This window comes from Macrobrachium nipponense, chromosome 15, assembly GCF_015104395.2.
Source record: "Macrobrachium nipponense isolate FS-2020 chromosome 15, ASM1510439v2, whole genome shotgun sequence".
Classification (NCBI taxonomy): domain Eukaryota; kingdom Metazoa; phylum Arthropoda; class Malacostraca; order Decapoda; family Palaemonidae; genus Macrobrachium; species Macrobrachium nipponense.
The window spans coordinates 35,213,798-35,238,444 of record NC_087208.1 but is presented as its reverse complement, the minus strand read 5'-3'; the positions used below and the strand labels follow the sequence as shown (position 1 = coordinate 35,238,444).

Genomic DNA, 24,647 nt, shown 5'->3' with positions numbered 1-24,647 from the left:
TTTTTGTGGAGCCCAAATACATACTATATCCCGTAAAATTAATGAAATCGTGAATTTTATCATAGTGCAAGATTCACTAATTACTGTGTTTTAATCTTCTTTTCATGACTAAATGCATTTTTAGGATAAACTCATTTACAAATTTTCAAATACTATGAATGTAAATAGGAAAATTCTCTCTCTCTCTCTCTCTCTCTCTCTCTCTCTCTCTCTCATCACTTACAGAAAAAACTATAATAGTGATCTCTTATTATCGTAATAAAAGAACAAGGTGGTCCCCGACATTTGTAGGTACATGTGTTGCCATATTTTTATTCTTTCTGTGATTTACGAAACTGTGCTTCAATACAACTTTTGTAGTTGACTCAATGATATCACATATGTATTATAACAGCATACAAGAGAATATCTTATCACTATCGATGTTCTCTCTCAAGCTAGTCAGCAGTTACTCTCGTCCTAAGCTACTCTCTCTCTCTCTCTCTCTCTCTCAATGAAATATGAATTACTGTATCATAATATCATAAACTATTATGTACAAAGTTAAAAATAATAATAATTCCATTAATAAATTAGTTTCTTTTAGCAACTGAATTGTTTTCCAAAATAATTCTTTCAGTAATAAACGTCCATCAGCTGATTCAAAACGTAAACGAAAGACAAAAATAGATTTTTATTGCTGTATTTTGCTGTTTATACATTAATATTATAGTTGGGTACTGTAATCATTACAGTAAATCATGTTTTTTTTTATCATAAATATGTTCATTCATGAAATACGTACTTTTAGTTTGGTGCAGCAGCCAAATCATGAAAATAGAAAGGAATTGTTAGGTAATATACTTTTGTTTGCTGATCTGATCAAGGGGAAATAGAAGATAGGAAAATTTATAAAATATTTGTGACATTATAGACTTATAACTTAAACACACACAAATAAAGGAGACATAAAGTAAACAAGGGAGCCGTTTTGTTTTGTGTTACTGAAGTGGTGTTCGCCACGTTCTTTAAATTGTACCCATAAATGAGTTAATTATATGGCATCTAAAAGCACCGATTCTTTTACTCTTATGGGAAAGAGGCCTAAATGTCAGATGAAGGTTATTATGCGTAATATATTAACGTGTTGTGAAGAAGGGAATAGATGTTTCGCTGCATGCTGCAGTTAACATTTTCTTTATTATTCTTCCGATTGCACTGCAAAATCGTTGCCATCTTTAGCATAGATCATTAGTGATTACCCATATGATTTACATAATTTTTATATTTCTCTTACCCTCTCCCTCTCTTTCCTTGTAAAAAGCACATGCGTATGTAGGCTTCTAGCTGTAATCCATAGGCTAGTAGGCTACATATGTACAGTAGTATGTATACTCCTTATATTTTTAAGGCTAATGTAAAATAACTTTGAAACTGTCTTGAATTTAGTTTAAGGTGATAGTTGAAGATATACATATTTGGTGCTTGAACTAAAGTAGGCAATTATAAACATTGGAATAGTGGTCTTGGGTGGGTTAATTATTAAAGTAGGCAGTTTAAAGCAATTTTTGAGGGGGGGTACCAGGATAACACGGGTATTTACTTATCACGGGGAGTTCTGGGCCCCATCCCCTGCAATTATCGAGGCCCTACAGTATTATGAAAGTTGCATAATTCTGGTAATTATAAGAGTAACACCGACTTCTTGTAGACATCGCCAGCAAACTCAGAGGAATGTCTTTCGAAGGTACGTTGACATCGCCAGCAAACTCAGAGGAATGTCTTTCAAAGGTATAATGACGTTACTTATGACATTGTTAACTTGCCTCCTTCTCGATGGATAATTGGCTATTTGTGAAAAAGTCTCAACCTCTGGCAACAATGAAATACAACCAATACTCCTTGTTTACACTTTAGTAGTGGTAGTAGTAGTTTTGGATGTCCGAGTGTACTCCTTACCCAAAAAAGGGCCCTATTATTCATTTACCTGTTGAAGCTTATGTAGGGTTTGCCATGGGCCTCCTCACTTCTAAACAATTGTGCAAGTCGAATCACAAAAGCTGTCCTGCAACCACGGGGACAATGACTTACCATAGCCAACATTCTTGAAGCCTTGACATGGTACGAATATTCTTTTCTCTCCAAACTGGTTTGCTACCCATTGCAAATCCCCTACAAATTCTCAACAGTAGGGGACCTAGAGAGTGGGGAATTTTGGTTTTCATACAATCAACTTACCTGTCAGATATATACATAGCTAAGACTCCGTCGTCCCCGACAGAAATTCAAATTTCGCGCCACTCGCTACAGGTAGGTCAGGTGATCTACCGGCCTGCCCTGGGTGGCAGGACTAGGAACCATCCCCGTTTTCTATCATATTTTCTCTGTCGCCGGTGGTATCAACATTGTTGCTATTACCTCCTGACTTAGATTCATATTTCATCCTTTGATCATCGTTTTTCGGCTTTTTGGTGACGTATCTGGATCGTGTTTTGGCATTCGCTACTGTGGACTGTTTTTGGAATAAACTCTTTTGGATTTTTCTCATATGTCTGATTCAAATGGGAGTGTGAGAATGTGTGTGAATGTAGGCTGCAGGGTGAGGATACCGAAAGCTTCGGTTGATCCTCACACTGTATGCCGTAAATATAGGGGGGTTCATGTTCTGCTATTATACTTGTGGAAGGAATGCGAGGGATTGAATGCAGAAGAGTGGAAGACTTTGACTTCTTATTTGAAGAAGTTAGAGAGGGATAGAGTTAGACGGCTGAAAGGTGTGAGTTCAAGGCCTATTGAGCCTTTCAGGATAATTCTAATCCTACTGATGTAGATTCTCCCTATGTATCTCATTCTCAGAGTGCTTTTTCGGATTCGGCATCGGAAATCGCCAATCTGAAAGCTACAATTAGAGACATGAAGTCCAAGATGGCTGACTTCAAGGTAAGGCTAGTGAAGTGAGCATTTCATAATTGAGTCCCAGTGTTGTGGAGGGGGCGTTTGATCGTCCCTGCGACGCTCCCAGGCCTAGACCTCTTCCAAGCTCCCATGCCCAGAGGAGAAGGAAAGTCGAAAGCCTTAAGGAGGTCGTGGGGAATCCCCAACGGTCAGACGTCCCTTCAGCTAGCTCTGCTTCGTGGCAGGCGGCGCAAGGGCGCTATAGAAAAAGCGTCCTTCGCGAGTGTTTCTCGTCCTCTCCCTCTCCCTCACCTAAACGAGGGTGGAAGGAGTCGAACTTGTCGAGACCGCTGAAGCGTCATATGACGCCTACATAGATTCTAGCCCAGAGCGCTTCTCAGATGACGCTCCGTCTTCTATTAAGAAAGCGAAAGGTGGCGTCAGCGTCACCTGACGTGTACGTCGGAGTACCCTTTCATTCTTCTCCCCCGAGTGATGACGAAAGGCGTCATGCACTGGACGTGGGAGAAGCGTCAAGAAAGATAATTATGGCAGTTCAAGAACAACTGTCATCTCTAGTGGGAGTTTTAGCGCCCCGTCGGAAGGACGTGACGCTTCCAATTAAGAAGTCTCGTCCTCTCTCACCTGCTCAACGAGAAGCGTCAGACAGACGTGAAGCTGCTAAACGTCTTGCAGAAGCTTCGAGTTCGAGAGCTAGAACGGGGGCTTACGAGAGTTTCGTAACGCCAGAGAGACGTAAGACGTCTTTTAGACGTGAAGCGTCATTGAAAGCGGATCTTAGACGTGACGCTCCGTCCAATATTGTGACGCCAAGTAGGACGCCTTTGGAGAGCGGAGCGTCTTCCAGGCGCGAAGCGTCATCAAGACGTCAGCCAGGACGCTTGGCGAACGGGAAGCGTCATACAAGCGGGAAGCGTCTTCTAAAGTTCAAGAGAAGCCGGAGCTTGTGACGCCTTCCAAGTCTATTAGAGCAGGGACAAAGAGGAAGGATTATCATTCCCTTAGCCCCTCTCCTATTAGGAGTTTGTCTCCTCCAGAAGAGGAACGTTCGGAAAGGAGAGCGGAGGCTCATGTAGATCCCGAGTTGGAGGAAAACTCGGATGATGAATATCATGGAAGAGAGGGTCTGTCTAACTATAACGGTTTTGACTACCTGCTTCTTGAGGAGTATGGAGACGAGTTGACTCCTGCCGCTCCTCCTTCTCGCGCTCGCTCTTTTCCAGTGCTAAGACGCAGAAGCCTTCGTCTTTTCTCCACACAAAAAAAAATGAACCCACCATCTCGATGAAGAGGGCATTACAATCCTTAGACTCATGGATGAAGTCTAAGAAAGACTTAGTCAGGACAGTCTTTTGCATGCCTCCAGCAAGATTAGCTGGGAAAAGAGGCATCTGGTATCAGACGGGAGAGAATATGGGTATCGCTCTCCCTTCTACAACGGAGGCAGATTTTTCGACCTTAGTTGACGCTTCACGTCGACAAAGTCTCAATTCAGCACGAATTACGTGGGGTATTTCGGAACTGGATCATCTCCTCAAGGGACTCTTTCATGTATTGGAAGTCTTCAACTTCTTGAATTGGTCCCTTGGGGTGATGTCCAAGAAAGCCCATGATTCGGAAGGAATCGAACCTGAAGCCCTGTTATGCATATTGTCTTGTATTGACAAAGCGGTACAGGATGGATCTTTTGAGATCTCCTCATTGTTTGAGCAGGTCTTTTAAAGAAAAGGACGGTATATGGCGCCTTCTTAACAAAGGCAGTCTCTCATGCTCAGAGGGCAGCTCTACTGTATTGCCCCTCGATATGACTTGAATTTTGTTCCCTCTATCAGTTAGTAAAGGACATTGCTCATTCTTTAACTGAGAAGGCGACTCAGGATCTTCTGACGCAGTCAGCAAGAAAGAAGAAACCTGTTTCTGCATCGGACAAGAAAGGACCTAGTACATCGGTGCAGCCCTTTCGAGGTGGTCCATCCTCCAGACCTCCCACAAGAAGGAAGGCTCCGGAGAAGAGAGGTAGATCTGCCTTTCGTCCCTTTAAAAAAGGGAAAATGAAGATTCGCTCCTCCAAGCACCAGTAGGTGCCAGGCTCCTGGGGGGATTTATTTGTGGAAACCTGGACACTGATAAACGCAGACGCGTCTGCTTTGGCGATCTTAAGGAAGGGATATCGTATCCCTTTCCTGAACACTCCTCCCCTAACGTCAATACCAAGGGAACTATCAGCCAAGTACAAGGATCCTGTGCTGAGGGATACTCTTCGATCGATGGTGGAACAAATGTGGGACAAGAGAGCGATAGAACTAGTACGGGATCAAAACTCCCCGGGGTTTTACAATCGCCTTTTTCTGGTTGCGAAAGCCTCGGGAGGCTGGAGACCAGTACTGGACGTCAGCTCTCTGAACAAATTTGTTCAAAAGGAGAAGTTCTCCATGGAGACTTCTGCTTCAGTCCTAGCGTCATTACGACAAGGAGATTGGATGGTGTCTCTAGATCTCCAGGACGCCTACTTTCACGTCCCGATCCACCCTTCATCGAAGAAGTACCTCCGTTTCATGACGGGGGGAAGGATCTTTCAGTTCAGAGCCTTGTGTTTCGGCCTGTCCACAGCTCCTCAGGTCTTCACAAGCCTGATGAAGAATGTGGCGAGGTTTCTTCACCTCAAAGGAGTAAATGTCTCTCTGTATCTGGACGACTGGCTCATCAGGGCCAGATCAGAGAGACAGTGCTTGGAGGACCTAAAGTTAACTCTAGATTTGATCAAAGCGTTGGGATTGCTCGTGAACCTCGAGAAGTCTCAGCTGACCCCCAGACAGGACCTAGTCTATCTGGGGATTCGGATGGATTCTCGGGGTTTTCGAGTATTTCCTTCGCAAGAGAGAATCACAAAAGGTTTGCGGATTGTCTCTCTCTTCTTAGGGAAGCAACAGACGTCGGCGAGGGAATGGTTGAGCCTTCTAGGGACGCTTTCCTCGCTAGAACAGTTCTTCCCTCTAGGAAGACTTCATTTACGTCCGCTTCAATTCTTCCTCAAGAAGTCTTGGAGCTGGAAAAGAAAACCGGACAACTTTCGGACGTTTTTCCCATTCCAGTGGAGATAAAGTCGCACCTAGAGTGGTGGTTGCCCCCTCTAGAAGAGAACAAAGGGATCTCTCTAAAAACACAGAACCCAGACCTAGTGTTGTACTCCGACGCGTCGGAGAAAGGTTGGGGAGGCGACATTAGGCTCAGAAGAGGTGTCAGGCACCTGGGAACCAGCACAGGTGACTTGGCACATAAACTGCAAAGAGCTCTTCGCCGTACATCTGGCTTTGAAGAGCCTAGAACCTCTGGTGTCAAACAAGGTAGTGCAAGTAAACGTGGACAACACCACCGCACTTGCCTACATTCGGAACAGGGAGGGACGCACTCCTCGTTCTTTACGAGCTGACGAGAGACCTATACTTTGGACGTCTCACAGGAACATCTCCCTACTGACAAGGTTCGTACAGGGAGTAAAGAATGTGAGGGCGGACAGGCTCAGCAGGAGGAACCAGGTCCTTCATACAGAATGGACACTACACGAGGGGAGTGTGTCTCGATTCTCTGGTCTCTGTGGGGGACTCCTCATGTGGATCTCTTCGCAACATTCATTTCAAAAAAGGCTCCCAGTGTTTTGCTCGGTCGTGGAAGATCCAAGAGCAACTTATGGTAGAACGCCTTCCTGCTAAAATTGGTCTCGAGTAGACGTTTATGCTTTTCCCCCATTCAAAATCCTGGGGTTAGTAATGAAAAAGTTTGTGGCGTCAAAGGAGACGAGGATGACGTTAATAGCCCCCTTTTGGCCGGCCCAGGAATGGTTCACGGAGGTGGTAGAGTGGATCGTAGACTTTCCAAGATCCCTACCAAGAAGGACGGATCTTCTCAGACAACCACACTTCAAGAGGTACCATCAAACCTCCCCGCCGCTCTCCGCTCTGACTGCCTTTCGACTATCGAAAGACTTGTCAGCGAGAGGCTTTTCTCGCGAAGTGGCAAGCGCGATCGCGAGAGCACGCAGAACCTCCACTACGAAAGTATACCAAATCGAAGTGGGAGGTATTTAGAAGGTGGTGTAGATCCAAGAAGTTGTCCTCCTCCACTACCTCTATAGCGGAAATTGCTGATTTCCTGCTATTCCTGATAGAAAAATCTCATCTAGCCGTATCCACAATAAAGGGATACAGAAGTATGCTCTCGGCTTTGATTCAGGAACAGAGGATTAGATCTGGCAAATAATAAAGATCTCCACGATCTCACAATAAGGTCTTTTTGAGACTTCAAAGTCTAAGGACCAGTACCTCCGAACTGGAACCTAGACGTAGTCCTCAAGTATCTGTCATCGGAAAGATTCGAACCTCCTCATCTGGCATCGTTTAGAGACATAACCAGAAAATGCCTATTCCTATTATCTTTAGCTACGGCAAAGAGAATTAGTGAATTACATGCTCTGCAGGATAAAGTAGGATTCAAGGGAGACTCGGCTATTTGCTCGTTTAAGACCCTGTTTTTAGCGAAAAACGAGAATCCCACGAATCCCTGGCCTAAGTCATTTCGAAGTCAAAGGACTGTCGAGTCTCGTAGGCAGAGAAGCAGAGAGGTCTCTATGCCCTGTTAGAGCTCTGAAGTTCTACCTTCAGAGAAAGCATCAGATGGGAGGTTCTAGACAAGGTCTTTGGTGCGCGGTAAAAGACCCCACAAGACTAATGTCCAAGAATGCGCTGGCATTCTTTGTAAGAAACGTCATTACAGACGCTCATAAGGCCTGTCCTGACGAACAGTTACAACTGTTGAGGGTAAAAGCTCATGAAGTGAGAGCTATAGCGAGAGCTATAGCGACGTCTCTCTCGTTTCATAAGAATATGTCGCTTAAAAACATCATAGATACGACATATTGGAGATGCAACTCAGTATTTGCATCTCATTACTTGAAAGACGTGCGTGTGACATATGAGAAGTGTTTTTCTCTAGGTCCTTTCGTATCGGCGGATACGATTCTGGGTACGGGAGCCGACACCAATCCTTAAAATGTATATACTTTTCTTCTTTTTGGATATGGTCGAGAGTCTCTTCGAACAATGGAGGACTTAGGCTCGCACGGGCGGCCGTCTATGTTGTTCAGTAAGAGAATTCTTGTCATATCCAATTAGTTGAGTATAATTTTTTTTTTTTTTGAAAATTATGTATGTGTGCGTAGTGGTTTTGAGTTACGGTTGTTGTGACGAGTTCGGGGATAACTCGTAACAATCCTTAGTTCTAACATATGGTTAGGATCAGGTGGTCGGGATTGGTTGTGTGCTCCTTCATAAGGTGTATTGTCATATAAGTGGATCAGCACCCATTGACAAAGTCCTTTTAGGCTCTGCGAGTAAGCGGATAAGACCCCATCGGCAGACCCACAAGAACTCTTGGCATAGATCATTATTGCTAAAGTTTCTTGAGGTATGCAGACTACTGGGCAAACACCCACGAAGTCTACCACCTATCAGGTAGGAACCAAGGTTTTATTTATACCTACAACATATGTTGTTTACCTGTCTATTCCATATAGAAGCTGTCTCTTACCCTCCACCGAAGGGTGCCAATCAGCTATGTATATATCTGACAGGTAAGTTGATTGTATGAAAATGATATTGTTATGTTACAATAAAGTTTCATACATACTTACCTGGCAGATATATACAATTAAAGGCCCACCCAGCCTCCCCGCAGGAGACAGGTGGAAGAGAGAAAATATGATAGAAAACGGGGATGGTTCCTAGTCCTGCCACCCAGGGCAGGCCGGTAGATCACCTGACCTACCTGTAGCGAGTGCGCGAAATTTGAATTTCTGCGGGGACGACGGAGTCTTAGCTATGTCTATATCTGCCAGGTAAGTATGTATGAAACTTATTGTAACATAACAATATCATTTTTTGAGTTGTTGAGTACAAAATCTAGTTAATTACTTTACCTGACTTGGAATGTTTGATTCTCCCTAACACAGAATGGCTAACATAAAACAGTGTGTAGTTTCTTTAGTGAAGTGTAACTTTAAACCATTATCACATTTTGGACCAGAAAGTACCACTTTAATTTGTGCTTCAAACATTTTGGACTTTCATTTAGGTTGCAGTTGATCAACCCAATCACACAGTATCAAGCACTAAGATGAGAACCCGTTACCCTGGGCTGGGTTAGGTTAGGCATGATTGGATAAGATATGTGAATGAAATGAACATCAAAAACATTGAAAGCACACATTAAAATATAGGAAGATGATTTTCAAGTTTAAAACATATGGTAATGATTTGAGGTAAAATGTTACTTATATATTCAGTTAGAAGTAGGTATACAACCTAACTTTTCCATCCCTAACCTAACCTAGAGCACCTGATCTTACCTTACTTGGTGTAATACATCCTCGACTTAAGGATGGGATCTGTTCCAGCGCCATGCTGTAAGTCTAATTTTTGCCTTTAATGGCACTTACAGCATTGTAAGTGCTGTTAGCTTGATGCCTGTTCTTGCTGTTAGCGTTGTCAACGGCGCTTACGTCACCGTAATTTGATGCAACAGTCGCATCAAATTACGGTGCTGAAAAAATGCCATAAGATCAAATCACTGAGTTTAGGACGCACTTTAAAACCTCCCTTTACCCTAAAATGATGGTTAGATGGTATAGGTTCATGGTTGTTACAGTACTACTGTACCTATATCTGATTGAACTGTTTGGCAAAATTGTTATGGTAACACTTGAAACACAGTATAAACTTCACACTATGAAAACTCAGTATATACTGTATATAATTATTTGATCATCCTCCTTAATTGAATAAAGTATTTGTAAAGCTAGTATTAGTTCATAAAGTGTAAGACTCAAGAAAGAGAAAAAGGTATTACTGTTGATAAACTTTAACATTCAGTACAAGCTTGTAAATGTTTAGGGCAACCTAGATTTTACTGATTAATGTTGCGTTTTATTTTCCAGCTGTATAGGTGTGCAGAGTAAATCAAAATGGGTCCAAGGGAGAAAAGGAAAGATGCCACACCTAAGAAACAGTTGAGTTTGGATGGATTCCTGAAACCCATGGCGAGATCTCAGCAGAAGAGACAGCGAGAGGAGGATCATGAAAAGCTGTCCCCTGCAAAGAAGTCAAAGGAAACACAGTCTTCCAAAAAGTCGCCTGTGAATAATAATGTGTCTGATTCTGCTGCTATCAATAATAACAATAACAACAACAATAACAATAAAGAGAAAAGTCCCACCAAAAGGAAAGGAAGGAGTAATACAGACGCACCCCCACAACCAATGAAGAGAGAGAGAATTCTGACTCCAAAAAAGGAACCTGGTGTTGTAACAAAGAAGGAACTTGATAGTGTTGTTGTTCAGGAAGAGAGCATTGTTGATGACCTTGAAGAGAACATTGCTGACCTTAGTGACTCTCCTAACCGCAGTTTATCAGATCAGGGTACTAAGCCAAGTGGTGGAAAGAAAGGAGGAGCAGTATCCAAAGGCGAAGGCGTGTTTATCGGCCCAAACATTATTGGTAATTCTGAAGAATTGGGGACTGAGGAACTGGAATCAAACTATGTGGATGTAGATGAAGTGGAATCAGATGGTGGGGCAGATGAGGATTCAGACTTGATGTTACATGATGAAACTTCAGAGAAGTCACCTTCAAGTGGTACTAATCTCCCACCTAGCAATTTACCAAGAGTGGAATCAAAGATATTGGCACCTTCCCCAAGTCCTACACAAAAGGTAAGCTGTTACATCACTATAGTTTATGTGAAAGACGGACAGAGATCAGATGATTAATGCATATGAATTGTATTTAAATGGGAATTAAAAAGCTAAGTGAGAATAATTTGTCCTTTTGCAAATAAGTATGCTATCAACTATAAAAGGTTACGTTGTTTTAGTTAAAATTATCCACTTTTAAAAGTGCCAGCCTTAGGATTTTTATGATTATCTTGTAGCCAAGAAAAAAACATGTTTAAAGATCTTTCCATGTGGAATATGGTATTGAGTGATCCGTAAGTTGTCTCTCGAGAAAAACTCATCATCTGAAATGATGGTGAACTTGATATAATAATGAATCATATACTACAGTAAAAAAAAAAAATCACTTGGAGTTTTGTTTATTCTTACCAGAAAAACAGCGTTGCAAAGTACAGTAATTGTTTACCATCTTTAAACAGGATAGGAACAGCAGAACTAACATTATTTTTTTTGTTAACAAATGTCACGTTCTGGGAACAATTCTGTCCGGATTATTGTCAAATGCTTCATTTTCTATTCATCCAGTCTATAATTTTAATAAAGATCCAATTTTTTTCTATGGGACAAATCTGCATTTTGTTCATGAAACTTACCTGTCAGATATATATATAGCTGTATTCTCTGAAGTCCGACAGAATTTCTAAAACTTACGACACACGTAGTGGGAGTTGGGTGGTTAGTACCCATTCCCGCCGCTGGGAGGCGGGTATCAGGAACCATTCCCATTTTCTATCAGATTTCTTCTGTCACCGGTGTCGTAAACATCTGTTTACACACCTCCGCCTCAGGATTTTGGAAAACTTTTCATTGCTTGAGTATCCTCTTGACTTTTTGGTTTTTTGATTGGATCGATAGCTTGGCATACGTGACTTTGGACTGTTTTGAATTTGGCTTAGAATTTTTCCTTAAACATGTTTGGATGTAGTTCGGCTAGCGCCAGGGTGTGTTCGAAAGTGGAATGCAAGGTTAGGCTACCTAAAGCCTTGGTTGATCCTCACACATTGTGTAAAGGGTGTAGGGGCAAGAGTGTAAATATGATTTGCGCTGTAATGAGTGTGAAAGCTTTGATGATTTACAATGGAAGACGTATGAATCCTACGTAAATAAGTTAGAACGTGATAGGATCAGGAGGTCTTCCTCCAGGAGTAAGTCGGGTAGCAGACAGGGTCTTAATGTATCCCCTTCTAACCCTCCTTTAGATTTTGTGTCTCCTAACCCCGTAGTGTTGCCTTCGGGCCCTCAAGTGGTGTCTGCGGAGGGTAATGCCCTTTTGCTTATCCTGGATTCATTGAAGACGCTTGAATCTAAAGTGCTTGCCCTTGAAAACAGGCAAAATAAGTGCAGTGATAGTGCCCCTAGTGAAGTGGAGGGGGCGTCAGATTGGCCCTATAGCGCCTCTAGGCTGGGACCTCTGCCGGACTCCCAGGACTCAGGGAGAGGGCATGTCGAAGGCCGAAGGAGGGTTACGGGGAACCCCCACCGATCTGACGTCCCTTCAGCAGTTCCTGTGGACGCTTCCCAGGCTGCTAAGGAGCGTGCTCGAGCACGTATCCTGAAGGATTGTTTCTCATCTTCCGACGCGTCCTCCCCGCGCAAGGGGTGGGAATCTCGTTCGGATTCGCGACCTTTGAAGAGGACTCTTCAAGATCTTGACGCTTCACGTCATGCTTTGTCTGAGTGGCATTCTTCTCCGGAAAGCGTAGCTTTTCCGCCCCAGAAGAAGTCTAGGACGTCATCCGATGATGACGCCCGCGAGCGCCCCAGTCGCTCTAGAGCCAAGGCTGTTCCTGGGAGAAGGAAGAAGGCGTCCCCTCGCCCCTCTCCTTCTCACAAGCGCAGCTCGTCTCCGCGTAAGGAGACATCTCAGACGGAGATCATCATTGCTATGCAACGGCAACTGGACGCTTTACTGAAGCAGAAGGAGACGGTTCCTCGTCGCAGGAAAGACGATAGACTTCCTATCAAGAGAACTAGGCAGTCTTCTCCATCGGCTCCTTTCTTTCGTCCCCGTCTCCTGAATATTTCGCCCTCTAGACTTCGTTTTGCTCCCCATCCAGGGTTTCGTCTAGAGGTGACGTTAGACGCCAGGTTAGAGAGAGATCTCTGCATGCTCCTCTCTCTTCCCGTAGAGAGGACGCTCGGCGTTCCGACTTCGACGCTTCTGCTGACGACGAGTTTGTAGCTGTCGGACGGACTTCTATGCGTTCTGCCCCTCTTCGACATGACAGTGTTGACGCTCAACGATACGCTAGTCGGGCAGTTGATCAAGTTTCTTCGCGGGACGTTCGTAAGGACGCTTCGCGGGACGTTAGAAGAGTCTCTATGATGGACGCTCGGTCGGACGCTGATTTGGACGCTCGAGAGGACGCTAGGTTGGACGCTCAGATGGACGCTCGTAGACGTTGTAGTAAGAGCTCTGTGGACGCGAATGTGGAAGTTCGCTGTCACTCGGATGTTGTTCCCGAGGCTTTGGCTGACACTTCATGTCTTATTTCTTCTTCACGTTCGCCTCTAAAGGTGATTCCTGATCCTGTGACTGTTAAGGATCCGTTACCCTCTTCTTCTCTTCATCGTTCGGATAGGAGACTTGGAGCTAAAGGACTTCTGCCTCTTCCTTCGGATTTGCACTCGGGTAGGGAAGAAGGAGAACTTAGCGGTTCTTCTGAGGATGTTGATGAAGAACAACCTGCTACGTCTGCTTCGTCAGATTACCAAGTTTTGGCACGGCTACTTCGTGATTCGTTTGGAGATACTTTCCAGCCTGCTGCTCCTCCTTCTCAGTTTTCGTCGTCGAAGACAAGCAAGACTCCAGGTTTCGTGAAGATGAAGACGTCGTTATCTACTAGAAGAGCTTTCCGGAAGGTTAACGCCTGGATGGAGTCTAGGAAAGCAAAGGGAAGGACTACTTTCGCCCTGCCTCCGTCTAGACTTAGCGGTAAGGCAGGGATGTGGTATGAGACAGGCGAGGAATTAGGATTGAAGGTTCCTACGTCTGCTCAAGGTGATTTCGCCAGCGTGGTTGATGCCTCAAGGAGGGCCCTTTTAGCCTCAGCTAAAGTATCATGGACGACTTCCGAACTGGACCATCTTTTGAAGGGACTGTTTAGGTCCTTAGAGGTCTTCAACTTCTTAGACTGGTGTCTTGGAGCTTTAGACAACCAGTCTCGTAAGCCAGACTCGATCAGCTTGAGGGAGCTGTCCAGTGTATTGTCATGCATGGACAAGGCCGTCAGGGATGGCTCAGAGGAGTTAGCCTCTCATTTTTCAGCAGGGGTGCTTAAGAAAAGGTCGCTTTATTGCAACTTTGCGGCTAAGTCTGTCTCTCCCGCACAGAGGACAGAACTTTTGTATGCTCCCTTCTCGAGTCATCTCTTCCCCAAGCCTATGGTGCAACGGTATCCTGGCAGTTAGTCCTGCAAGAAGCACCGAAAGCACCGGAAGGACCTGCTTGGCTCAGTCTTCGAGACGTCCGGCTGGCCCTTCAACGTCTTCAGGAGCCCAAACCGTTTACAAAGCAGAAGCCCTTTCGTGGAGGGACTTCCGCTAGATCGTCTCCTCGAGGAAGAAGCCTTCCTAGAGGTAGAGCCCCTTCCAAGTCTAGGGGCAAGAAGTGAGAGATCGTGCCTTCAGCCACCGGTAGGAGCCAGGCTGCAGTTGTTTGCAGAAGCCTGGAGAGAAAGAGAGGCAGACACCTGGTCTCTCGACGTCATAGAGAAGGGTTACAAGATCCCTTTCATAAAGCCGCCCCCGTTGACTTCCACTCCCAGGGACTTGTCCCCATCGTATCCTCAAACAAAGCGAAAGATACTTTTCGACCTGCTCGAGCAGATGCTCGAGAAACGAGCAGTGGAACAGGTTTTAGACCTGGCAACGCCAGGATTTTACATCAGATTGTTTCTTGTACCGAAACAATCGGGAGGGTGGCGGCCGGTCTTGGATGTAAGTCGTCTAAACCTCTATATAGAAAAGCAGAGGTTCAAGATGGAGACACCTCAGTCAGTTCTGGGGGCCTTAAGACCTGGAGATTGGATGGTATCACTCGACCTCCAGGACGCCTACTTTCACGTCCCGATACATCCCCAATCGATGAAGTACCTTCGGTTCGTACTGAAAAAAGGGAAGGTCTTTCAATTCAGGGCTCTTTGTTTCGGACTGAGTACGGCCCCTTTTATCTTCACCATCTTAATGAAGAACGTGGCGAGGTGGCTCCATCTTTCCAACATCAGAATCTCGCTCTATCTGGACGACTGGCTCATACGAGCCTCCTCGCAGACCCGGTGCCTGAAGGACTTGCAAACGACTCTGTCTTTAGCTGCGTCCCTGGGACTTCTGGTGAACTTCGAAATGTCACATCTGACCCCCCACACAGTCCATCGTGTTATCTGGGGATTCAGATGGATTCAGTGGCTTTTCGGGCTTTTTCCGTCCCAGGAACGTCAGCAACAAGGCATAGAGAAAGTGTCAGCCTTTCTAGGGAAGGATTCATGCTCGGTGAGGGAATGGATGAGTCTGCTGGGGACCATTTCCTCGCTGGAGAAGTTTGTTTCCCTGGGGAGGCTACACCTCCGACCTCTTCAGTTCTTTCTGTCGGACAGCTGGACAGAAAAGGACAACTCGACATGAAGTTAAGCATCTCGGAAGAGGTGAAGAACCATCTAAGATGGTGGCTCGATCCGTGGAAGCTGTCAGAGGGCATATCCCTCAAGCTTCAGAACCCCGACCTAGTGTTGTTCTCCGACGCGTCATCCACGGGGTGGGGAGCAACTCTAGGGGGGAGGAAGTGTCAGGTACCTGGAGAGGGGAACAGGTAAACCTGGCATATCAACTTCAAAGAGCTGGCAGCGGTTCAATTAGCGCTCCAGTTCTTCCAGAACAAAGTCTCCCGTCGTGTAGTTCAAGTCAACTCGGACAACACCACAGCCCTGGCATACTTGAAGAAACAAGGAGGAACACACTCTCGCTCCCTGTTCGCTCTAGCGAAAGAGATTCTACTTTGGGCAAAGGAGAGAGAAGTCACAATATTGACAAGGTTCATTGCCGGAGTCGAGAACGTCCGGGCAGATCTCCTCAGTCGACAAGGACAGTTATTGCCGACAGAGTGGACCCTCAATCAAGACGTATGCCAGGAGCTGTGGGGTCTTTGGGGATGTCCCTTAGTGGACATCTTTGCAACGTCAAGGACGGCAAGACTTCCCCTGTATTGCTCCCCGGTTCTCGATCCGGGAGCAGTAGCAGTAGACGCCCTTCTATGGGATTGGACGGGCCTTGATCTCTACGCTTTTTCCCCCCTTCAAGATCCTGGGGGAGGTGATGAGAAAATTCGCAGCATCGGAGGGGACGAGGTTGACTTTAATCGCCCCCTTTTGGCCCGCAGCGATCTGGTTCACAGAGGTGATGTTCTACCTAGTGGATTATCCGAGATCTCTTCCGTTAAGGAGAGATCTACTCAAACAGCCCCACTTCGAGAGGTACCACAAAAACCTCTCCGCTCTGAGTCTGACTGCATTCAGACTATCCAAAAGTTGGCCAGAGCGAGAGGTTTTTCGAAATCAGTGGCTAAAGCTATCGCCACCGCGAGGAGACCATCATCAATCGCGGTTTACCAATCGAAGTGGGCAGCCTTTAGAAGTTGGTGTAAGAGAAAAGGAGTTTCCTCTACCACTACCTCTGTGAGCCAGATCGCCGACTTCTTGCTTTATCTTAAACAAGATCTGAAGCTGGCTGTGTCAACCATTAAAGGCTACAGAAGCGTCTTATCTGTAGTTTTTCGCCATAGAGGTCTTGACCTCGCTAATAACAAGGATCTCCATGATCTATTGAGATCTTTCGAGACGACCAAGGTAACCGCTACCGAAGTTACCTCGTGGAACTGGATGTGGTCCTCAAATATTTAATGTCAAATCGCTTTGAACCTCTTTCCTCTTCGTCTCTACGAGATTTGACGAAGAAAAAACTGTATTCCTAACTGCTCTGGCGACGGCGAAGAGAGTTAGCGAAATACAGGCTATCAGCAAACACGTCGGCTTCAAAGGGCATAATGCGGTCTGCTCTTTGGGTATGTCGTTTCTGGCCAAAAACGAAAACCCTTCCAATCCGTGGCCTAAAACGTTCGAGATCAAGGGTATGGCAGAGATCATTGGTCAAGAGCCAGAAAGAGTCCTGTGTCCTGTTAGGGCTCTTAGAGAGTATCTTCGTAGAATGAAGGATTGTCGAGGTTCTGCGGAGAACTTATGGTGTTCGGTCAAGAGACCAAACATGCCCATGTCCAAGAATGCACTGGCATTCTTTTTAAGAAACACCATTAAAGAGGCGCACTCTTCTTGCAAAGACAGCGACTTTAAGCTGCTAAAAGTTAATGCGCACGAAGTAAGGGCTATTTCGACCTCAATAGCCTTTCAGAAAAACATGGCTCTTAAAGACATTTTAAGTGCTACTTTTTGGAGGAGTAACTCAGTGTTCGCCTCGCACTACCTACGGGAGGTGAGAACGACCTATGAAAAACTGTTACTCTCTTGGGCCATACGTCGCCGCAGACACTATTTTGGGGCAGGAGGTAGCACTCATCCTTTCCCATAGAAAAGGGTAGGTGAGTTTTTAATATTTGTATGTTTATGGTTGTAGGGTCGGCTGCCGAGTACGGTCGTCCCTTCCTTTAGCCTTTGGTATATGGGAGTTTGTTGTTAGGCTAACTTAGGTGGTGGTTTTGCCTCGTTGCCCTCAGAAGTATGGTCATGGTCTAGTCACATTGTGGTCCCGTCCCCGTTGACAGCAGAAGCAGAAGCAGGCTTGGGTGACAGTAATCACGAAGTCAGCTATGCTAACAGGTAAGGAACCAAGATGTCAATCATCTACATTTATATGTTTCCTAAAATCCTTTTTTCTGTCTCTCCCACCGCCAAAGGTGGGATTCAGCTATATATATATCTGACAGGTAAGTTTCATGAACAAAATGATATTGTTAAGATACAATAAAGTTTGTTCATACTTATACTTACCTGGCAGATATATATATTTTTAGTACCCACCCACCTCCCCTCAGGAGACAGTGGAGATAGAAATCTGATAGAAAATGGGAATGGTTCCTGATACCCGCCTCCCAGCAAGGCGGGAATGGGTACTACCACCAGGCTCCCACTACGTGTGTCGTAAGTTTTAGAAATTCTGTCGGACTTCAGAGAATACAGCTATATATATATCTGCCAGGTAAGTATGAACAAACTTTATTGTATCTTAACAATATCATTTTACTGTGCATCTGTTCCCTTTGGCCTCTTCAGGCTTGTCTGTCAACTTGAATTTTATCTGGCAGTGCTTTTCACTCATTCAAAAAGTAGTCCTTTGGGGTCAGCCTAGGGATGGTCCAGAAATGTGACACTTTTGCCTTGTGCAAATTTAGAATACGTAATAAGAGCTCCTGCTCACAACTTTGTTTAATCTTTGCCTCCATTAGCTCTATGGGTTAACGTAATTCCTTCATGGATAGATTTTTGGCGAGATTTTTGTGAATCATCATGGTCATCATCAAATATTTTTACATCAGAATATCCCTTTGAGCATTTGTCTATATTGTTGAACTGATTGTAAGTAAACAATGTTATTTTTTTTATATTGTAAAACTAATATTATGTAAACCATGTTACTTATAATAATTTTTTATTCAATTTTCAGGCACCTAAAAAGCCATTCAAGTGCAAGGTGTGTGATAAATTGTTTCCAAATAGATACTTCCAAAGAAAGCACATGCTCATGGAACACGAGGACCAAGTTTATGAGTGCCGTGTATGCTCCTACAATTGCTGTGATCCGGAGAAACTTAAAAACCACATTATAAAAATGCATGTTGCCAAGAAAGAAAAAACTGAATCAGTCACATTTGATGAAGCATTAATTGATCTGGATGAGCTTATTACAAAGCAAACCCCAAGGAAGGTCATAATGGAAGATGGAGTAGCTCTTGGACGTGACCCCAGCAGCAAGCTGCGCTTTATATGTGCCATATGTGACAGGATTTACACCAGTAAATATTCGCTTGAACGCCATGTCCGCTGTCACACAGGTGAGAAACCTTATGTGTGTGATGTCTGTAATTTTACAACAAGTTATCGTGAGCATATGCAGCGACACATGACAAGTGTTCATCTTATTGTACATTCATCTGAACCAAAGAAAAAGTATGTTCCCAAGAAAGGAAAGAAGACTGAAGACAAAAGTGTGTCTGCAGAAGATCCTCCTACTCCTACTACAGCTGAATCTACTACAGCTGAATCTGCTACAGCTGAATCTACTACAGCTGAATCTACTACAGCTGAATCTCATAATGGAAGCTTTGAGAGTAATAATTCCTCAGATACTACATCATCTGGAAGTAAGAAAAGACGAAACATCCTTCGGAAACGATTTGAATGTGCTGCTTGCGGCCTTCGAGCAACTCACAAATCAGATTTAATAGAGCATATAAAGGAAAAGCATCCAAATGCACACATAGCATCTCTGGAGAATGGAGATGGTTCAAAAGTCCATCTAATTGTAACAACTTCAAAGAAAAGTACCTCATCTCGGCGGATGATAATCACGTGCCCTAATTGTTTCATGATTTTCCATGATACGTGGAAGTACAAGGTACATATGCGATCACATACTGGCGTGAAGCCGTTTGGATGTAGCTTGTGTGATTTCAGAGCGACAAGCAAAATGACAGTTCGTGACCATGTTCACCGCAAGCACAAAGAAGCTCAGAACCCCAAGATTCTTCTACGCACTGTTGGTATAGATGGGTCAGTTCAGCACGTCGAACTAAGTTTCCCACAACGTGAATTCAAATGCGATGTGTGCAGCGAGAGTTTTGATGATAATTACCACATGAAGCAACATAAGAAGAAAGCTCACAAAGAGTCTTTGCCATTTTCTTGCGTGGAATGCGGTCATAGAGAATGGGCACGTGCTAACATTATTATCCACTGCTTGCAGACACACCCAGAGTGTGATTTAGAGGGAATGGTGCTGCGTAACAATAAACCATTTACTGTCGGCCCCCATAAGCTTCCTAAGTGTGATGTATGTGACAAAGTGTTCTCATATCAGTCACAGCTATACTTGCATCAGAGGCAACACACTGGAGAGCGCAGCTTTGTTTGTGATATTTGCAACTATCGCACGAATCATAAACCAGCACTTCAGAAACACATTGAAAAGCATTTAGCAGGACCTGAACCCAAAGAGAAGGATGCGAATGATAAATCCACTCAAGAAATCTACTTGGTTGAAGTTAAAAGTGAAGGTTCATCAGGTAAGGAAGGAAACAAGAAGAAAAATTCTAGAGCCAAAAAAGAAACTGAAAAGGCTAAGAAACCAAGTGCCAAAGTCAAGAAAGAGAGTGATAAAGCTAAAAGAGGCGGTGATAAAGCCAAGAAAGATGCTGATAAAATCAAGAAGGAAAAGAATAAATCTGAATCTCAAAGAAAAGGGAAGAAGGTAGCAGAAGTAATCGACGGGGAAAAGTCAACTGTTGTCGAAGAAGAAGCTGAGAAGTAATAATGTGCCTTATTAACAAGAGCCTAGTATAATACTGTGCCTTACAAGAGGGACCATGAGTCAATGTTTATGCTAGTGACAACTTATAAGTCTTCCTGTCAAGTTTTCCTGCTATGTAGGCTTCAAAGCTTTGTAGAAATTTGGTGCTTTGGATTTACTTGTTGCAGTATTTTATCTAAGATAACTTTGATAAGGTAAGTTTTGTTTACAGAATATCATAATTACCGTAAATTTTTTTATTTTTAATGTTAAGATAAACCATGATTACATAAAGAGATTTAAAATTACCTTTTACCTTAAGTAGGTATGCAGGTATGCAGTTGTTAGTTAGAAATCTCAAAGAAGTTGAGAGACAGTAGTTGATACATTAAGGGTTTACGTATTATGTATGTGAGTCTCTTCATAGCAGTTTATGCATGTACTATACACATCCAGACACATGCAGTATGTTGAGCACGTAAAAGGAACGTGTGAATATGTGTGGATGATGTCCTGTTAAACCTGAAGAGAATTGTTATTACCTAATTTGTATTGTATTATTTAAATAGAAGCTTTCATAACGTAGATATCCACTATGAGACTGAGTTTCTTTTCACTTTATGTTTATGTTAGATATTTTTGTTATCATCTTGAAGTACATAGATTTTTTTAAAAATATAGTCTGCAGTATTTTACACTGTGTTCATGAAATTTGGAGAAAAGTAAGGTTTAAATGCCACTTAGAATTAAAGATTTGAAATGTTTAATAGCTTCATATATTGTAGAAATATGTAGTATAATTGAAGAGGACATATGGGTTTGATTTAATGTTTTTTTTATATTAACATTTAACAGCAAGTACTAACTCATTTCAGAATTATATTTTGCTGTGCAGCACATTACCAGCTGTGTGGTCTAATTTATTAAGAGTGCCTTTAAAAATTGGTACAACTAAATGTGAAATATAGGTAAGCAGAGGACGGTTATTTTTATATACAGTACAGTATGGCTTTTAATTAGGTTTCAATGGATTGTTAATGATTTTAAATAAAAATGCATGTACCTTTTTATATTAGTATAAAGGTACGTATTTGTCCGCAGAAAGTGAAAAGTTTTTATACCTGCATAATATCATTCTGCAAATGTTCATATTTTTTCACATTATTGTAGTCTTGTAGAAAACTGCACTACAATATGTGAGTATTTTTGTTATTACTTAATGAGTAAGTTTAATGTAATTGGTGTATGTTGAATGATGTTATATATGAAAATCATGTAAGGTTTCTTAGATGGGTTATGGTCGTTTTTGGACAATGTTGTCTAAGCAATTGCATTGTATGTCCCAAATGAGATGTTAAGGAAATGCTTAACAGTCTTCTGTCTATTCATCTGTTTTGATAACTTTGCCTCTACTTTTGATAAGCCTTTTTAAGAGCCGTGTGTGTTGAACTACATTTAATACTTGCACTTTTGTGATTTGCCCATTTTATCTCTTGATGAGCATTTAAATGTATTATGGAATATGTTATGGGCAAATGAGTGAGGGGAAATGTCCAAGTTTTTGGTTGACACTTTCACAAAGTTTTGTTAGTAAGCATCACTGCGCCCTGAAGTTTGTCTTTGGAAACAGATATTTGTTGATCGGTTTTATGTAATAATTTTGTAATGTCACTAGTACAATTATGTTTTCATAATTATTAAATTGTATGAAGTTCTTAAAGACTTTTTTAAAAGTATTTAAAAGTGCAAAATTTTTCATGTTCAAGGTGTTTAGTTAACATGCCTCATGACAATGATTTTATACTTTACTTCCTTGTTACGATATGATAATATGGAACGGTTTTTATCCTTGTCTTTGCCTAATTCATAATTCCAAACATTTTCACTTATTGGCCCATTGCAGTACACTATTTTTTACTTAAGTAGTTTTTTTATTGCCTAATGGTAAAATTAGCTTCTTATTGTGTATTAGTGCCTTAAGTGAATCATGACAGAACAAGATTACCTAAGAATGGGAGTATAGTTTTTAAGTGGTTACGTGTGTATGTGGCACATCACAGACTCAAAATAAATCATTCATGTACCACTGAACACTAGTTTGACAATAGAAGTAGTGATCATTTACAGTTAATATTCTCGACAATGTCGTTGTACAGTATTGTCCTGTCGATCTGCAGAAGCCAGAAAGTATTGTTGTGTTTTTTACGATATTTACTTAGTGAATTAGCAGGGAACTTAGTCTTTCCAAGACGTTGGAGATGAAATCAACCCTAGTCTTCCATTCATATGTAATTGCTGTTACATGGTATATATTTTTAATAATTGCTTGTGATTGTGTAATGTGAGTCGTAACAACCCAAATATGCTAGTGAAACACATTTCTGGTTTGACATTTTGTAAATTTTTCAGTAAGTCTTGATATCTTTGTACCTAAGAGGCCCATTATACTGAGGTTGGTTCTGAAACAGCAGTTTGAGCTTGATTAAAAACTACTAGCTAACTTTAGGTGGGTTACTGCCCATGAATCACGAACTACAGGATTTTTTGCAACGAGTATTCTCTGCATGCCTTTGGGTAGAGTATTAGGCTCTCATGGAGCTTCGATTTTTGTGTAGAAATGCCACACAATTTAGTATGGCATGTTAACTTTAGTTTTTTGATTTGAAGTCAGTAGAGGTGAATTTGTATCATAATTAGTAGGCTTTTATGTAGATTTTAGAGCATTGATCTTGTTTTTTTTTTAAGCCTTTACAGAGCAGTATGAAATTTGTTGCTTTCCTGAAAGTTTTACTAGAATTTATGATTTAAAATTTTGTTGACTTAAAAGTTACAATTGATTTGTTGTTAACTTTTCTAATGATAAAAAGGATTTGTTTATATTTGTTTCTCTTTTGAACTGGAAGAAGAATTCTAATATCTAATGAAACTGTAATTGTTTTGGAAATGTAGTGGTTAAATCTTTGTAATATTTTTACGTTACCCTTTAAGTTGGTTGATGTATGCCGAAAGTATAGGCTTATGTTATATTAGAATTATATACACTCCTATGTATAAGGCTGCCGTATATCAATGCATGTCCCATTTATGTCTCCTGTTACAGTATTTCCATGGATGGATTTTGCCTTTGTTTTAATGCCACAAATATTCTAGAGATAATTTTTCACAGAATGCTATTGACTTCTGTATCAGGAAAGGTAGAAGGGACACGTGTTCTCAGTAGACAGCCAGTGCCTTTATGTGGAATACACATATAAGCTTTTTATTTGTATTGAAACCATAATTTTGTCAGTTTTTGTACAAGTTCCTGAAAAATCGCAACCTTTGATCTGGTACAAAAACCTTGTTAATTTGTAATTGGATAACGCCAATGGTTATCCGTGTCTTCCCTCTTGATGAAATTAATACATCTTTTAGTTCAATATTTATTTTTTTTTTACACTTCCTTTTGTAGGATAAAGTACAGTACTTGAGCAAGAAACTGTCTGATAAAATTCAGTAAAAATTCTTGAGCAAGAAACTGTCTGATAAAATTCAGTAAAAATTCTAAGCTAGGTTACTTATAACCAAAAGACTAGTAACCTATTCATATAAGAACTTAAAGCAAGGTTATCTGAATAATGAGTTGACTGACGTAAAAAAAAAAAAAAAAGATGAACTGTAGTTATTGCATTCTGATAATAGTGTTACCCTCAAGCAAAAATCAAGTAATGAACACAGATCCTTGAAAAAAAAAATTCGATTGCATACATTTAAAATTCTTCCAATGTTGAAGATTTGGCAGTGCTTCATTTATTATGTATGATTAAACATAGTCACTTATTTAAAACTATATCCCAAATTTTTATGGGTTATAGGACCGTTTTCCATTATGACATATCAGTTTATGCTCCTTCAGGAAAGGATTCTGTCTGAGTCTGTAGAGGGTCCGTTTGAATTTGGCATTCCTACACCTTCAGAGCCCTTGCTGGCAGAAGCGGAGGAGTGTTTCTGAGAGACAATTGGGCTCATTTGTGTATACAGTGATCCTGAAGAAGTAACTATCCTGCCTTTGGTGAATCCAACTTTGTCAGTGGAGCAACGCTTAGGTTTTACTCCTGAAGTGAGATTGTTGTTTTGACTTCGTAGCCTCCAGTTTCCAGAGGGGTCTTGGCAATAATCATCATCATAATGTTAACTCGTTGATTTGTTGAAGGACTAAACTTCCTGTGGATGTTTGGCATGCTTGTGAGCAACATGGCAGTGATAGGAGGCTGGATCCCAGTACATAGGATGAACCTCATCTTCACATCATCTTGGAAATGCGGGGAGCAATATTAGCGCTGCTGAACGGGCCTCAGTGGCGTGGTTGGTTTGGTGTTTGCTTCTCACCTCTGTGGTCGTGGGTTCGATTCTCGGCCATTCCATTGAGGAGTGAGAGATGTGTTTTTCTGGTGATAGAAGTTCACTCCCGACGTGGTTC

General features: G+C 42.3%; 2 protein-coding genes across 6 annotated transcripts in view; one reads left to right on the top strand and one right to left on the bottom strand.

The window, feature by feature from the left end:
- The window catches only part of LOC135227087 (zinc finger protein 26-like), a 28,637-nt gene extending 5,030 nt beyond the window's left edge, over positions 1-23,607 (top strand). For 2 of the 3 annotated variants that reach the window (XM_064266934.1, XM_064266931.1), the window contains exons 2-3: positions 9,884-10,657; positions 18,347-23,607. In XM_064266934.1, the coding sequence (XP_064123004.1) occupies positions 9,911-10,657; positions 18,347-20,209 (2,610 nt within the window). In that variant the 5' untranslated portion in view covers positions 9,884-9,910 and the 3' untranslated portion in view covers positions 20,210-23,607. Of the gene's footprint in view, positions 1-1,390; positions 1,727-9,883; positions 10,658-18,346 lie in introns of those variants that run through there. The other variant, XM_064266932.1, reaches the window with a different exon arrangement.
- The window catches only part of LOC135227088 (carboxylic ester hydrolase-like), a 51,200-nt gene that overhangs the window by 21,639 nt on the left and 4,914 nt on the right, over positions 1-24,647 (bottom strand). For 2 of the 3 annotated variants that reach the window (XM_064266935.1, XM_064266936.1), the window contains exon 2: positions 9,296-9,489. The exons of the other annotated variant lie outside the window; for it this stretch is intronic. In XM_064266935.1, the coding sequence (XP_064123005.1) occupies positions 9,296-9,349 (54 nt within the window). In that variant the 5' untranslated portion in view covers positions 9,350-9,489. The remainder of the gene's footprint in view (positions 1-9,295; positions 9,490-24,647) is intronic. 3 annotated transcript variants of the gene reach the window in all.